Source organism: Protomyctophum bolini (genome assembly GCF_963924005.1).
Source record: "Protomyctophum bolini genome assembly, chromosome: 2".
Taxonomy (NCBI): Eukaryota; Metazoa; Chordata; class Actinopteri; order Myctophiformes; family Myctophidae; genus Protomyctophum; species Protomyctophum bolini.
Window position 1 is genome coordinate 17104831 of NC_137863.1, and position 18191 is coordinate 17123021.

The 18191-nt window shown below is 43.5% G+C and overlaps 1 protein-coding gene across 1 annotated transcript in view; it reads left to right on the forward strand.

Moving 5' to 3' along the window:
* The window catches only part of tafa4b (TAFA chemokine like family member 4b), a 41631-nt gene that overhangs the window by 21762 nt on the left and 1678 nt on the right, over positions 1–18191 (forward strand). The window contains exon 4 of the mRNA XM_080782852.1: positions 15312–15436. Coding sequence (XP_080638978.1) covers positions 15312–15436 — 125 coding nt within the window. The remainder of the gene's footprint in view (positions 1–15311; positions 15437–18191) is intronic.

The following is an 18191-nucleotide window of genomic DNA, read 5'->3' on the forward strand; positions in this document are numbered from 1 at the left end:
CCATCCGACGCAGTTGTATTAACCTCTAACAAGTGGGAAATAGATGGTTGTGTCTGATATTATGTGAGCGGAGGCGTAGCATCGACCAGAACAAACTGTTGGGGTCAGCAGAGACGTACAGTTCTCACACAACCGCCAGTCCTGTACAATGTACTGTACATCAGTGGTTCTCAACCTGTGGCCCGGGATTATTTTTTTGCTTTTGTAATTAAGCTCTTTTACAACCTTTTTAATGCATTTAAAAAAAGAAAAGAAATGAAATTGTCAAATATAAGAAAGAGGGAAAAATGTGTCGTTCAGGGCTCCAGCTAAACAAGTTTGAGAACCACTGTAAGATCCACAACAGCAAGGGCTCAGAGGACACCGTTCTGTTGTCTACATTAACCCATTCTGACCTGAGATCAGATTCATACGAGGTTTCCACGGGACACACACTGGTCTGATTAACCCATTCTGACCTGAGATCAGATTCTAAAAATGTCAGTCGTTCTTCGAATTTTTCAAAAATAGCAGACCTACAAGCTCGTATCGCGCCACTCGGTGGCGCGATATGAGCTTGTAGATCTGCTATTTTTCAATAGCTAAAGCATAACATGATGCTAACACCAAAATGGGTGCCCGGTCACAATGGGTTATAGCATGAGGACATACAGCCTAGAGAGAGGTAAAAGTAGCCTCCATACCCAGGCTTTCAAGGTAAAAGCAGTGTATTCTAGAACAATGCTTTGTTAAAAAGGTAGGTCTCGTAAAATAATCCACCGACTGTGGTGCTCTCAGGTGGGCAGGGAGGGGGCCAGCCGAGCAGAAGGCCAGGGTGCCCCCCCGTGTAGGGTTGGTCATACCATGGGGGTCATGATTTTAGATTTTCATTGAAGGGATAGCCCTGTTGAGATGCAGCATCTAATTTTCAAGGGGGACCCGTACACAGATACAAGATACATAAGACGTACAGTACACAGATACAGACAATATAGAAATACAGAGATACATAAATACACAGCCTCCCCCACCCACCCCACCATACCACCACATCATCAGCTGTTAAACCATTTTGAGCGGGAACCCCTTTTGGTGGTTACATACATTATGTTATAATTTAGCTATTGAAAAATAGCAGATCTACAAGATCTACAAGAACTTTTAGGTCTGCTATTTTTGAAAAATCGTTAAAATGTGCCTCAAATCTTTAAGAAAATTGTCATGATTTAGAAAACTTTTTTTTTTTAATTTCGACGTCAGGCAGAGGAATTAAAGTGCAAATATATATGTGAATGTGCTATAATGAGGAGGTTAGTTAGAGCGGAGGTTGCAAGCCAGAGGGTTGTGGGCAGACTAGTTCCTTGAGAAAATAAACGTGCACGAGCATAAAATGTATCATGATGGTCTGACCCGTGAATGGCGTGCTACTTCTTCGCCTATAATGACATCCCCGAAATAGGGTTATTCTATTTGCTTATTTGTTTTTTTAATTCATGATGCACTCATATCATTTACCTAGACAGTTATCTCATATGCTCTCATACGCTTAGTCTTAGACATTGTGAGCCAGTGGTTCACAAACCTTTTCATGTCAAGGACCACTAAATTGACACTAATTAGTCCACGGACCCTCATTTGAAAACCACTGTTGTAAGCTCATCATGTCTCTCCATCCCCGGTGTACTGCTGCTATTCTTCTCTCTGACCAGTAGAGGGTGCCTTTCCCATTCAAATGGCTGAGTCACATAGCCACTGTTTTCATTTCAACCACATTTTCCCTCAATAAGATTTGTTGTTTAGACTCTCTAATGAGTTCTTAGAGAGGAACAATGACTTCATTATGACGCGATCAAGCAACCATAAAAAAACATGATGATTGTCTTTGTAATGAGAGACCAGGACAAAAGGAGGGCAAGACACTTTTTGAACTCTTGAGATAAAATATATACTTTGTTGAGGAAGAAACCCAATAACCCAGTGACAGACACGCACACACACGTGCAGTCACACACGCGCGCGCCGCACACACATGCATGCACACATGTACACACACACACACGTCTGCAGACACCACACATTGTGCAATTGCAATCGTATTACATTTTAATACCATTCTTTCAATTATTACTATTGTTATTGTATTGCTTTTTTCTTCTATTTTGTCGCTGCCAATGTCAAGGGAGCTGAACCCCAATAATTGTCCTCCTATACTCCCATTATTGGATGGTACAATGAACATGACACACACACAGACGCACGCATGCACACACACACAGACGCACGCATGCACACACACACAGACGCACGCATGCACACACACACAGACGCACGCATGCACACACACACAGACGCACGCATGCACACACACACAGATGCACGCACGCACATACACACAGACGCACACAATCTTTTTAAAAATATATTTTTTATCCCACGATTCTGTAACCCATTTTTCACCCCTGTGCCAATCATCTACTGTGATCGCACACAATCTAACTAACCCATTAAAACCCGGGAAAGCATCTGTCATTTTATATGTTTGCGTCGTTGACTATTAAAAAATAGCAGACATACAAGCTTTGTGCCGCGTAATGAGAGGTTGGACATCTGCTATTCTTTGAATATATATATATATATATATATATTTTTTTTTTTAAATACTACTACAGAATTGGAAAGACATTTCTAAAAATCAAATTTTCAAAAAATTATAATTCCATTCCTCCTGCTGCTATTTGTTTGTTTCTGTGTCTGCACAAAGGTCACCTCCTGTGTTTTCTTTTCTCCACAAGGATGAGCGCTGCAGGCAGGCAGGCAGGCAGGCAGGCAGGCAGGCAGACAGACAGACAGACAGGCAGACAGACAGACAGACAGACAGACAGACAGACAGACAGACAGACAGACAGGGTGTGAAAGAAAGAAGATGGCTCCCTCTCAGTGTAAACAGAGCAGGCCTATAGGGAGAGGGTTAATCCCTGCTGACTCCATCAGCGTGTGGAAGGACCGACCTACTGGGGCGGAATTGATAATAGCCAATAAGCAGAGGTCACCCTCAGTTCACTTCTATTTATTAGAACGCTCTGCTCAGGAGCAACCTGAAGTGTTTCTGCACTTTGTGTGTGTTGTTGCCGGTATTAAGACTACGGTCAAATCTAACACGGCCCAGAATGCCGACGCTTTCGGGTGGAGACCTCATACCGTATGTCTGCTTTTGAGCAGGATTTTATTTATTTCAAAATATCGCACACTGTAAACATTTAAACAAAAAAATCGTCAATCCGCGAGCTCACAACGCATTGTAAGCTTTCACAAAATATTGTAATAATAGGTGTAAGAACAACATAATAAGTTGTTAAATCTCAAATCCAGAAAAAAAAAAAAAAAAAAGGCTAGCAACTTGTTTAACACCTGACAGTCAGGTAATGGCCGTCAATTACACAACCTGTCTGTTTTAGAAAGAGCATGGACGCGTGCACACAATCTACTGTACGAGAAGGTTAACCCATTCTGACCTGAGATCAGATTCTAAAAATGTCTTCTACATCCTGACAGTTTTCATTCTGACCTGAGATCAGATTCTAAAAATGTCTTCTATGTCAGTCGCTCTTCGATTTTTCAAAAATAGCAGACCTACAAGCTAAGAAGAGCTTGTTAACCACTTTAAACCATATTTGGGGCATTTTCTTCTAATTTAATTTATTTAAAACATTTCAATAATAGGTGTAACAACAACATAAGTTGTTAAATCTCAAATCCAGAATAAAAATAAAAATAAAGGCTAGCAACTTATTTAACACCTCTGACAGTCAGGTAATGGGCGTCAATTACACACCCTGTCTGTTTTAGAAAGAGCATGGATGCGTGCACACAATTTACTGTACGAGAAGGCTAACTGTATAGGTTTACATGATACGTCCATTTGTTCACCGACAGAAGGCTGAGAATCGGGGTGACTTTAATGGAATAAAAAAAAAACAACGTTAACCATACCCTACATCATGCCGGGAGTGGAAATCCATTTGCTTTCAGGCTTGGCAGTGAGCGAGTCAAAGGTAACCCAATAGAAACGCGTGTGAGTGGGTTTATTTTGAGTAGATTTGAGGGACAGACACAGCGTGTGTTCCGTTATTGAGCAAGAAGATCTAGTTTATGGGTTATTTTTATTATCCCATACCAACCTGCTGCTGTTTGTGATTTCGACCGCCTCTTCAACGTGATGCATTTGTCATACTTTTGTCACATTGTCACGCGGCTGCCTTTTAGTTTCTTAAATAAATGTGCGTGTTTGGACGTGCATTTATGTGTATGAATGCACATGTGTGTGTGTGTACGTGGTACACTACGCCGCGTGTTTGTGTGCAATCAATTTCTGTCATTTGTTTTCTTTCAGTTGCGGTTTCGGCTCTGCGTTTTCTCTGCCATGCATTATCGTCTGTGTCGGGTGGAAACCTCCTATGTCCAAAACGGTTACAATTCAGTATTCAAATAAAAAAATAGCTAAATGGAGCTGATCGACGACCCCGGAACGCAGTCCGAGCTTGTGGATCTGCTACTTTTTGATGCTTTTGTGTGACGCTGGTCGTGTGATCAAGTGGGGCGTTGCCTTTATCCCATTCTGACCTGAGATCAGATTCGTACGAGGTTTCCACTGGACACACACTGGTCTGATTAACCCCATTCTGACCTGAGATCAGATTCTAAAAATGTCAGTCGTTCTTCGATTTTTCAAAAATAGCAGACCTACAAGCTCGTATCGCGCCACTCGGTGGCGCGATATGAGCTTGTAGATCTGCTATTTTTCAATAGCTAAAGCATAACATGATGCCAACACCAAAATGGGTGCCCGGTCAGAATGGGTTATGAAAGAGAAAACACAAAAAGTTGAAATATGGAGATGAGAGGTTTCTGTCCGGCGGCGACAGTATCTGGGCGTGCGCAGGCGTGCTCATGGCGAGCTGCAGAACAACACAGATACAGTGTGTTAGTAAATCATTCTGGAAATAGATGGATGCGTCTTCCCCCGCTGTTTCTGTACGCTGAGACCACTGAGCGGAACGCTTACAATGCCTTGGGGGTCTTCACACCTCGGGGGGCTCAAAGCTTTACTTGAGTACACTACTTGAGTACATGTACTGTATGTATATACGGTAGTTACTTTCCACCACTGTGCGCGCATGCATGCATGTGCGTGTGTGTGTGTGTGTGCGAGCAGCATTATATTCCTTTTTCAAGTAGTAATATGACCTGGCAGCAAGGTCATACTAGACGCATGTGATGCTCTTTCACTCCTTGCAGCACGGTCGGAGCTGCAACCAGCTAGTGGCACACACACACACACACACACACACACACACACACACACACAGAGAGAGAACAAATAATGCATTGCAATTTCAAAGTACGCGCATAAACTTCCGAACTCTGTTTGCAATGCAATGCCTCTGTTTTGCGAGGGAGTGCAGCCCCTTCCTTTGTAAAGTATTCATGTGAAAACACTCTAAAAGACGCACGGCTGAGTGCCCATATTGTGTTAGAACTGCCCGTCTGACGTCCAGCTTCACTTTCATTCTGTTGTGTGGGCCTCAGTCACGGGAGAGTGAGTCATATCTAATTTTAACAATTCATATAATTGCCCTGGGTCCGTTGTTAAAATAGCAGGACATACACACAAGTGGGAGTGTGGTTTATCTGTTCTCATGCGGCCTCATGGTTTAGTTTGGTTGAAATATGATTTATGTATCCTCTGGGTGGAATGGATCTTACTGACACTGAGTTCATGTGGTGCACGAGACACAATGGGCCAGAATATCCACAAATGTGGGTCGAGACCCTCCCAGGTGACAAAATGTCACCTTTTAAGACCTTTTTTAATACCTTGAGGAAAGTCGAGCAAAGAAAAACATCACTGCTTCAAAAGTAATCAACAAACTATACTATAAAGACCGGTGAGACATTGGCCACATTGTCAAAATAAGAATGAGGCAAAATATTGGCTATTTTCACAATATTTATCTGTACACACAACGTTGCTTTTGTGTGAGATTTGTCTGTAATTCCTTTGTTCCTATACCGTTGATAGAAAAATTCTTGCCAACACAAAACAAGGCTATACAAACAGTTTTTTGTTTGAAGGGTCTGCTAATCGTGTTTGTGTTGTCTCTTTTTGTTTGTTTGCACCTGCCTGTAATATACCTGGCACGGCTTCCTATTTTCCAATTGTTGTTTCACCAATAACAAAGACGTGTACGCGCCACAGTAACGATGATTGAACATATGCGCTTGTAATTACAGGAGCATGAAGAATAATTGCCTTATACATGCAAGGCCATACAGGCGGCAGACTACTGTATAGCAAGAGAATGGAGCACGGCTGCAGTTCCAGCTCTGTCCACTTGATGTCAGAAACATTACAAACAAGAACCTTGGGTACCATTACAAACCTCAGCAGATATATGAGATTAAAAAAAAGAACTCATACATGAGACACGTATGTACACAGGAACAAAATGAGACATTTTCTTTTTAAACCTGCAATGGAAGGCTTTATCGGTGAGTGGCTCTTGTCAGGTTCACATTGTGATCAGTGGGAGAAGAGACAGAACCGTGAGCAGTCTGAAATCCCCCTGCCCAGAGAACCCCCAGAGACCAGACACTGTAGGGCCCTGCCCAGAGAACCCCCAGAGACCAGACACTATAGGGCCCTGCCCAGAGAACCCCCAGAGACCAGACACTGTAGGGCCCTGCCCAGAGAACCCCCAGAGACCAGACACTATAGGGCCCTGCCCAGAGAACCCCCAGAGACCAGACACTATAGGGCCCTGCCTAGAGAACCCCCAGAGACCAGACACTGTAGGGCCCTGCCCAGAGAACCCCCAGAGACCAGACACTGTAGGGCCCTGCCCAGAGAACCCCCAGAGACCAGACACTATAGGGCCCTGCCCAGAGAACCCCCAGAGACCAGACACTATAGGGCCCTGCCCAGAGAGCCCCCAGAGACCAGACACTGTAGGGCCCTGCCCAGAGAACCCCCACAGAAATGTCATCAAATGGTGGTCCGTGGCTCAAATGTCCAATAAATAATGGGACTTGAAAACCACTGCCTTACAGCACTGCAAAAATAGGTGTCAAGTGCTCATGTGGGCTATTATACAGTAGTCGCTTCTTTTGGGCTTGTTCTCATAGACCTGGTTGCTTATTTCTCCTCCCGAAACACTGAGAAAACTGTTGCGCCTTTCTTCGTCCTTTTTTTTCAGTATGGTAGCGGTGGTCTCAAAAACATAAGGGAAACTTTGACAGCAAAAGACTCGCTCACCATATAGAAAAAGAAGTAACACTCCAGACTGAGACTTAGAAAAATATTTTTATTTTATTTTATCATGCTTTTATGGTGCTCTGTGCTCATGGTGCAATTAAAAAGTTAAATTAAAACGTTTCGGTCCTCAGACCTTCGTCAGTGCTATGATTTCATCATAGAATCCAGGTACTTTCCTCGTGTCTGTAAAGAAATTATTTATCATACGTCGATTTAATAGCCAGATTGATACGGCCGTGAGTTACCGCAGTGGGGGCAGCCATGTTTGTTTGTGTCTGGACGGCACTGTTGTTTGACGTCATCGAGTTGAAACGACGCTGATTCGTCGGTTGGATTTCCAACCGAGTCTGAGACCTCCTTCGGGAACGTCACCAGACCCTAAATCGCCTGAACATAATTTTTTTATGTGGCTAGCGATTCAGGGGCTGGAGCCAGGCTACACCAGACCTTGAGTATTTCTACATGGTGTTATTGTTACTTTTAGTACTTTTTCCACCACTGTTTGAGTGAGGCCACACCCATATCTGTTCCATGATATTCTGGGTTGGAGAAAGAAAAACAATGTGTTGCAATGTGCATCCACCTTTCATGAATATAGATGAAGGGTGAAAATGAGATTCATAGCAAGCAGGAAGACTGAGAGGTGTGTTTTTATCACCTGTAGACATGTAGAAAGTAAGAAAGGAAAAACTAAAAAGGAACACATGCAGGGTCTAATAATGGCTGCTGCTTCCATGTCATGATGATAATAATGAATTTATTTATATAGCACATTTCTAGACAAAGTCACAAAGTGCTTTACATCAAGAGAACAATAAAAGATCAATCCATGCAATAGCCGGCATAAAAATACAAAACATACATAATAATACAATAATGACAGTTTTAAGATAAAGGTGGGTTTTCAGCAGAGTTTTAAATGTGGATATTGATTTTGCGCATCTTAGGTCAGTAGGTATACGGGTATTCCCGTATACCGTATACCGTATATTCCAGATTTTGGGGGCCCGGGTTGCAAATGCCCTGCCGCCCTTAGTGACAAGCTGAGCTGTAGGGGTCTCCAGGAGGGCCTTGTCTGAGGCCAGGCCTGTAGGGTTTCAGCATGTCAGAGACGTAGCTAGGAGCCTGGCCATTCAGGGCTTTAAAAGTCATGATTAAAAATGTAAAATCAATTCTGAAACTAACGGATAACCAGTGGAGGGTGATGTGGTCGGTGATGTGATGTCATATTGACACAGTGGCGTCATGTCACTGTGACATCATATGTCCTTTGAGGGGCGCTAGCCCCTTCTATATGCAGGTTTAATGTTTGTCTTTCCTAGACAAACATTAAATGCCATTAACAATGAACAAGAGTTTAATGTTTGTATATGCGATGATGTAAGATGATAATGGTTGGTAAAGCGACCCTCACTTCACACGGGTGTGAGTTTTTTTTAACATTTCTTACAAAAAATAAACTTTAAATGGTTTTAAAGGGTAAAACCAATTTTAAAGGTTATTTCAAAAGGGGTAACATGTTTTTGAGTGGTGCAACCACTCCCTTACGGAGCTATGTGTGTGGGTGGCTGGGTAGCTGGCTGGCTGGGTATGAGCACGAAAACAACATGGTTGTTTTTCACCACCTGTGCGCAACCTAACGCACACACAAACACACACGCACATATTAACTGTATATATGATGCTTTCGGGTGTGCCAGTACAGTACAGTGACAGTACAGTACAGTAGAGGGACCGCCGCACGGTAACTGTCATTTCTCAACCATTTCGGACGCGGGGCAGCACTCACTTTGGCCAATGTTTATAGGCCTAGTATAGTTTTAGTACTGGCTTTTTATTATTTTGTATTAAAAATTGACGTTTGACTGTCATCTGGGACCCCCCCCAAACAAACACAAACAAAACAATGTGGTTGAGAACTAGACGGCTCTCTCGCCCCCTCTTCTAGGAGCGATGCCGTTAAAAAAAGGAGGAAAGAATTAAGTTTATTTATAATGTGCACAAGTTCTTGCAAAACTCAGAAGGTCAAAAGAGTGGAGAGTGCTGAGCCGGCCAGCCCAGGGCATGAGGCTCCTCAGGTATTCTGTCCTGGTTGGTGCAGCGAAAGGTTGAGGTGAAACTGTGTTGCAGAGACAGAGAGGGGAGAGAAGGGGAGGGCAGGAATGAATCGGTGTGTTCTGTAGTGTAAGGTTCAACTGGGGACCAGCATATTGTGAAAATAGCCGATCCACAAGCTCACAATGCCTTGCAGGTCGAGGCGTTGTGAGCTTGTAGATTGGCTAGTTTCACAATGTTTGCCTCTTTCATACGTAATATTTACCTAGTTGGCCAATTTTGTATTGAACAGGTCTTTTACAGTCACTTACTACTGTATGCTGGTTTGTTTACTGTTGAGTGAGAAAACAATGTTGCAAATTAAGCTATAATCATCTGGGGACCCCCCCAAAAAATAATTTGGGGACCTCCCTGCAGGCTGCGGGGTCTCAACCCCCAGTTTTGGAACCACTGCTTTAATGCAACCCATGTAATTATTTATACCCATTTCAATGAAACATTGATTGGAATTTGTGCTCGGGGTAGAAAAAACAATGCAATACAAATTCACATCGGCGTAAACATATAAAAATACTCTTAGAAAATGAATAAAACAGTGTCTGGTGCATAATAAAAGCCCACTAGGGGAGTTGCATGTCCTGAACTGATGAGTTCCGGGCCCTTACTGTCTCAGGAAATGAATAGGTCTGGTCTTAACTTGAGAAAGACCTCACGGTCGAAACGTTGTACTGTATGTCCTGTCCTGCCTGCTGTGTCGCTGAATAAAAGTTTTCTGAAGCATTACAAAGGGAGTTGCGAGCCCATACTTTTGTCCAGGTCTGGTCTTAAAACAGTTTGACTGCCGGGAATTGTTTAATCCAGGTTACTGGCGCTGCTATTTACGAAATTCCCGCCTTTTGTTTTATGTAAATAAAAAGAAACTGTCTTTGCCGCCAGACTAGATGGTTTCGTTTTGATGACGAAATCGGAAATCAACACATGCTGTGGGCTGCTATGGCTTCTGGGAAATTGAGGCCAATGCAAATTAATGGACTACAACTCCTCATGGAGGAGGCTCTTGTGCTGCGATCGCGTCACCCGCCAAGATGGTGGGTGGTGCGATCGGATCATAACAAACGGGGGAACCTTATTTCGCCAGATTTTCACGGATCAAAAGCCCAAATAATTCAGCGTATGCTCTAAAGGTAATACAACAATCTCGGCAGCGTAGGGTATTTCATTAAAATGCGGGTTACGCGTTTTAATCAGTCAAACTGTTTAATAGGCCTACATGTAACCCTGAGGACAAACAGCACATTGGCTGGATGAGGGGTCCTTTGATTGAAGTGGTTTCGGTTTCCATGCCACACTTCAATCAGTCAGTCAGTCAGTCAATCAATCAATCAATCAATCTTATTGTCTCAACACAATTGCAGATTGTCTCAACACAATTGCAAATGAGGTGAAACTCTTATTTATGCAAACTTTCACGTTTGCAGTTCAAGGAGTAAAAATACAATAAGAAGTAAAGTAGCGTCGGGGGGGATGTAATACAAAAAAAGCCTGAAACGTATTAAAATCTGTATAACGTCAATTAAAATAAAGGTGGTGCAACATGAAGCATTGCTTTAGTTCATGGCATGCAGGACCTGAGAGTCAAATGCCTCCGTTGTATTCATTTTCAAATAATTCCCTGAATCATTCCCTGAAGAAAACCTCCTAGTTCGAAACGTTGGATAATAATAAATATACAGCATCGTGGCTACGAGTGTGCAGCCTTTTTCTCATTTTTACTTATTTACTGCCTTAGGCCAGCACCTCACCAACACTGGTGTGCGCCCTTTCCTGTTTTGTCTACACATTAATTTACACATTAATTTTCAAATCAGCCACACATCTTTACACACTCATTCAAAGTGCATTCACAACAAGGCAGTCTATGTCTCCCTCCTACATGCTCATTCAGAATATTGTATGACTCAAAGGTTATAACTGAAATCCAATGTCTTGCTTTAGGCCTGCTCTTGTATACCCATGCGGGGGGTCTGCATTACGCTCCCTACTTTAGCTTATAGCTCACTCCTTGGCTAATTCATGGAGCATCTTAAAGGTGTAGTGAAATGGCTTTTTGGGCATTTAAGTTTCAGCCTCAGACGGCAGGATCTTAGTTTCTGAACCATTCAGAGCGTCTCATCCCTCCAGGCTATGGGGATGTAGGTCCGTCTCATGCACGCACATGCACAGTGGTTTGTTTACAGGTGACAGAGAGACCTGCAGCAAAGCCAGGGGGTTATCTCTAACCTGTACACAACCTATATACATATGATTAAGCTTAAAGCGAGTAACACACTGTCTGGATGTCATCGTGAATGGGATTAGAAACGGAGGATTTCTGTAATCAGTGGCAGCTGTGTTTGGACGGACGCGCACTAATGGCTGAGTTTCATTTTTATTGGCTTTTATTGATGTGGGCCTCGACACGTCATCACACAGTACGTTTTCGTTTTAAGGAAGTAATTACCCATATGATGACATATGATGTGCTCTAAAAGTGTGAAAAACACATTTCACTACACCTTTAACACCCATGACGCTTCAGAACCCATCAGATGACGGGTTAAGATTTAACTCTGAAGGTCGCCATACCTGTCAGATGAATAGTGATTTCTGATCGCATCGCCCAAGCTATATTAACGCTTGTGGTGAAAACTAAGACTGTTCGTAAAACTTGTTGCTCCTCCTCTTGCTGTATTGGGCTGTGTGGGCCGGAAGTAGTTGGCGAGAATTCACAGATATTTCCTGGCTGCCTGCGGTAATTTCACATGAACAAGTTTAACTGAATTGTATTTGTTGCAACAAAATGGTTAGTGATAAATAGAATATGTCCTGCTAGCAGCTAACTGATGCAAAAGTGTTTTTCTTTTTTTTAAGACAAAGATCCCCCCCACCCCCCACTCCAGGCATTGCAACCTCAGCAGTGGAAGCGATTGTGTTGATACCTTGTGATGATCTAAGACTGATAGCAGGCTCACGTAATGCTGGAACGCCTCCTCCCAGCACTCGTAAACAGCAAATAGCAGGGGTGCATAATTTTGGTCCGACATGCAATAGTCTGACACGGTGACACCCTACCCAAAACCATAACCTAACCCTAACCGCATGTCGGAGACTCAGAGCCACCGGTGAGTCTTAACCGGCCACGCATGTCGGACTGTTTGTCCGGCATGTCGGACTGTTTGTACGGGAAATGTACCACTCCAGAATTGTAGCAGGGGAAATGTACCACTCCAGAATTGTAGCAGGGGAAATGTACCACTCCAGAATTGTAGCAGGGGAAATGTACCACTCCAGAATTGTAGCAGGGGAAATGTATCGCTCCCGAAGTGAGTGCCTTGCTGTTGACCTTCATCACCGGCCCACTCATCCAATAGCCTTTTGACTTTTTCACGACTATCACAAGTCATTACGCACAGCTGTTAACCCACTAAGACCTGAGGTCGATTCTACAAATGCCTTCTAAAACAGTTTTCTGAAAACTCAGTCCCGTCCCCCCTCCAGGGACCCCTTGAAGCAAAGATTTGAGTTAAAAGGATTAGCTTTCAAATGATTTATATGTTCAAAGATTTGCACAATTTTCAAAAATAGCAGATCTACACGTGGCGTGATGTGACCTATAGTATATTTGCTATTTTGAATAGCTCACACTAAAATGACACAGACGTCTTCCCGGTTTTAACAGGCTAATGTTTTGCCCTGACAGACAAGGTAGAGGGGGTGTCACGCCAGAGCCGCCGCCCCTCTGGTGCAGTGTGAGAAAAGCTGTGTGGCGCGCTCCAACTCCGTAATGGCACTCACAAGCCATGCTCATTAGTTCTAAATAACATGCTCGCAGTGCAAAGCACCGTCGTTGACGCCATAATGGCCACATTAACGAGCATTACACAGCCATTGGTTTTTAGAACCACTTACTGCCACAGAGATCGTGCATCATAACAGTGTGTTGGGCCACTGTGCTCCCACGGCGCGTCTGGGTAATTTATTGCGGTGACTCTGCAACATTCTTCGATTCGTATAGTTCTCCCTTCTGGTCATTCCCAGCGTGTCTTTAATCACTTAAACCATATCAATGTTGTTGACCGGGGTCCCCCAGGGGTCTATGCTTGGTCCCCTCCTTTTCTTCTCTCTCTCTACACCAAATATCTTTGGTGAAAATATAATAGCACAATGCGTCACGCTGTGACACAGCACAAAGAAAATATTATTAACCACAAAATAACATTAAAAAGTTATATTATTTGGAGGAAAGACTCCCCAGCCACTCTCCTTCTGGGTTTGGGTTCAGGAGTTTGATGACATCTTGAGCTCCTTTAGCATAAGCATTTGGGTCCTTTATGTGTCTACAATACATCCATACCTTCATTTGATATTCTCTGCTATGATACAGTTTCTGTAGTTATGATAGGATTACAAGATGACATAAGGTAAACCATAATTGATTCTTGTGTGGGAAAAGTCATAGCAGCAACAACAGTAAGGATATAGGTACTGAGTGACTAAGGTAGGTAATGACTAACAATAGACTTCTGTGTTTATCTGCACTGCCTATTGTCTGCCTTCCCTTTGTTTCCCTCTCTCTCTCTCATTTCCATCCGTCTGAGGTGTTTCCGTGTTTCCTCCCCAATCATTATCACTTCTCCTCTCTCTCCGTCTCTGTCTCTCAGACATGGTTCTTATTCTTACACCAGGCTTGAGAGGATTTGTCCGTGTTCGATATGCATAATTCTTCCTGAAAGCCCATTTCGAAGGCCGATTCCACCTTTTGTTTGGAAACAATAATACGCCACAGATCTGAGATCTTCTCGAGGACGCAATGTAAACGGCGCCATTTCCCAGGGGCTTATCCAGGTTGGAGAAAATGTTGTGGATTAATCCTCTCTCTTGCTCTCATCCACACTGGAGGGGGGGGGGGGGTGGGATTGACGGAGGTTTCAGAGAGAAGGTATTAAGGTATTTTCTGTCGTCTGGCTGTCTCCTGTCTAGACTGGGGGTTAAATGTGTGAATGCAGTGCTTTCACATTGCTCTCACATTGTAGGTCTAAGTCCTGCACACTGCAAGATTTGGGCATCCGAACTATCGGAGACATAGTTGTAGTTTTGGCTCCTTCATTCGTCTTCAGGTTAAGTGTGGTCCCCATAAGAAGAACGTTGTCATATACTTGCACGTCAGGGATTATGTTGAGACATGCGTGTGTCAACTCCATCCACTCCATCCACTTATGGAAGGGACGTAGAGAGGGACAGACATGCGTTATCTCTAGTCCATAACTTATTCAGGAGCTCACCCTCACTGCTGGGTATTACGACGCGCTGAGTACAAAGATAAATGGGGATCTTTGGGATAAGGCTCTAGAGAACAACCACAAACTGCCGCGCCAAGTCTAGGCACTGTCTTGTTCAATTTCAATTTATCCACAGACTTCATTACGTGAAAACAGAGTTACACCAAATCCCCATTCTGTGACAAGTGCCATACTGAAGAAGCCACTCTCCTTCCGCAGTTAATGTTCTGCGTTGTCCTGATTACTAAGCATTGGCTTTCCAAAGTTTTGTACAAAATGCCTCAGATCATGAACGCGGCTTCCGATTGCCGTCAAACTTTGTACGCACGTCCTCACTTTTCCAAATAAGATATGCCACCGTACATTGTTTAAACCAGCCTCATGGTGGCACTATAACAGTCTTACAATCAACATATTGTTTTCACAGGATTCTGTGGCATTTCGGCGGGCCTTGATGGTGTCATAATGGCTGATTTTAGAAAAAGAGACTCTCCCAGATTCTCCACAACCTTCCGAACAGTTCGGGAAACCACGCCTTCCGTTGTGAGGCTTTTAGGACCAGCTATTAAGACGAAATGTACCGTATTATTATTAAAAGGGCTTAAGTAGTGAACTTGGTCTCTGTCTGTTCTTCTGTCTGCTTTCAGCCTCCATCGTAGCCCAGAAGTGGTGGTGTCAGATGAGTCCGTGCATGGATGGAGAGGAGTGCAAGGTTCTTCCCGACCTGACCGGATGGTCCTGTAGCACTGGCAACAAGGTCAAAACCACCAAGGTGAGATAGCACCCTGTCTGTACTCCCAGTCTCCACAGTCATGTCATGAAGATGCAGCTAAGAGCAGGAGTCACTTCCTGGTTTTTAAACAGATGGTGGATGGAAAATGACGCTTGTGCACGGCTGCAACTTGCAGGTGGCCGGTGGAAGCACCGCCTGCGCTGCAAGTTTCAGCCGCGCACGAGCTTCTGCATCTTGCATCTTTGTGACTCGACTATCTGGGAGCACCCTATGTGCGTGCAGCCATGTAAAGTAACATTATATTCACTCAAGTACTGTACTTTTACAATCTTCAATACACTCCACTACATCTCAGGGGCCAATGTTGTACTTTTTACTTTTTACACTATTATTTGAGAACTTTACTTACTAGTTACTTTGTAGGTTTTGATTATTATTACAAAACATACATTAATCACTTCAGCCTCATACATACTTTTCGGCTATTTTAAAATAGCCGATCTACAAGCTCACAATGTGTTGATAATAAATAATAATAATATGAAGTACTAAAAGTAAATTCTGAATTTTGGACTGTGTGTGTGTGTGTGTGTGTGTGTGTGTGTGTGTGTGTGTGTGTGTGTGTGTGTGTGTGTGTGTGTGTGTGTGTGTGTGTGTGTGTGTGTGTGTGTGTGTGTGTGTGTGTGTGTGTGTGTGTGTGTGTGTGTGTGTGTGTGTGTGTGTGCGCGTGTGCGCGCGTGCGTGTATGTACACAATGGCACAGCTGGTTTCAAAGTAGTATTTCCTGTGTCTTCAGCACACCATTTCAATCTAGCCAATAACAATTAAAGCCCAGTCTTTGATATAGAGCCATTTGTAATTGGATGCGAGGCCATCCGCAAATTGAACGTAACAACAAAGAACATAAGTTATAACACTATCAGCATTCACATCAAAGGCCCTCTTCACAAATAGAAACTGTGTCCAGAAAGAAATAACAGAAAGAAAATAAATGAATGTGCTTTTGAACACGCTCTACTTGGACCAACATTTGATGTTCAGAATTAACCTTGATCTCAGACGGAAATTATTCATTCCTGGGATGTTTTTGTCCTCCTCAGTTTTTTGTAAACAAACTTAATGAATGTTGCTTTTGCTTTGTATGGGGGAAAAGAAACAAGCTTGCTTACTAAATGGCAGGAGGATATTCGCGTAAATAAAGGATTTTTCTTTCGTCTTTTTAAGACGCCCACACAAGCGAGTGGAGTATGAGAGCTTACTTTAAACATCAATGAAACTGCGTTGAAAAAACAAAGCACTTGTGGGCCCCCGAGTGAGCCTTGTTTTGTTCATGTGCCGTGAAGACCAACCGGTGAGGAGAGAAATGGTATGGGTGATTAAAAACTAACAAAAAGCACTCGGTGAAGTGTGAAGCATTGTACAACACAACCAAAATGTGGCGGCATACAGTCTTGCAAAACAACATGCTATCTAATTGCCACCGTTCAGACGTGATAAATGGATTCCGATGTAGGTCCTTCATGGCCTTTGGTAAGCCGTCAGAGTGTGAAAGTTAATTTGCGAGACTGACGGCAGGGGCAAGAGAGAGAGAGAGAGAGAGAGAGAGAGAGAGAGACGTAGTGGGAAGGAACAGGTGGGGTTTACTTACAGGTGAAACACAAAGAGAGAAACAGTTGCGGGCGGGTAGCGCCGCAAGAGTAATTGCTACGAGAGATGGCATAACAGCCGAACATCTGTGGCGTTCATTAGAACGCATTATGGCTGGGGCCTTCCGCCGAGGCCCACAATTAACCCATTTTGGGCGGGAACCCCTTTTGGTGTTTTAAACATTATAAAAACATTATAATTTAGCTATTGAAAAATAGCAGATCTACAAGCTCATATCATATGGCGCGCTACAATCGTATAGGTCTGCTATTTTTGAAAAGTCATGAAAATGTGTCACAAATCTTTGAATATATATTTCAGAGCAAACTTTTTTTACTAAAATATTGGCTTCTGGGGGGTCCCTGGAACTACATATTTTGAGATGGGTGTCCGTGGCCCAATAGAGATAGTTTGGGGGTCCTTGACATGAAAAAGGTTGAGCACCACAACATAGAAACATAGGTTTTTCCGAACAATTTTAGGACTTTTTTTAATCGACCTCAGTCCAAAACGGGTTAAGAGTCGTAATTAAATTGGAGAGCGGGATAGACTGGAGGAACAGAGGCGCTGCTGGTGTAAGACGCCGGCACATGGAAATTAATGACCCAGTGCCAAAACAACAACACCGGGAGCCATAGGTAGGAGTCATCCTGGCCCTGTAGCGCCTTTGCTCCATCTCTCCCTCTTTCTCTCTGTAGCTCTTTCCCTCCGTTCTCTTTCTCTTTCTTGCGACCCATCCTGACTGTCTAGCTGATCAGCTGTTAGGGGAGCGAGGGGCCGATGGCTGACTGCATCACTGGACATTAATTGTGCATTTGCTAGGCACTGAGGGACTGCGGAGCTGTTACTAGGAGACATGGTGGCAGATGTCACTGAAGATAGCTGCAGTGAAACGGCGACTCCCAGGCAACCGGGCGCTCTTGCAGCCCTGTTTCTCTCTCTCTCTCGCTGTCTCTTTATCTCTATCCTTTATCTATCTTCAGCCTTCCTATCCATGACCTCTATTCCCTTCCCTGGTCTCTCATTCAAGAGGATGATGATGATGTGTATCTTTGTGTGTTTCCATGCTCTCCCTCCTACACGGTGTGGGTGTTATGTACAGAAACACATGTGTTGGCTGACCATACAGTAGCCACAGAGTTTCTGT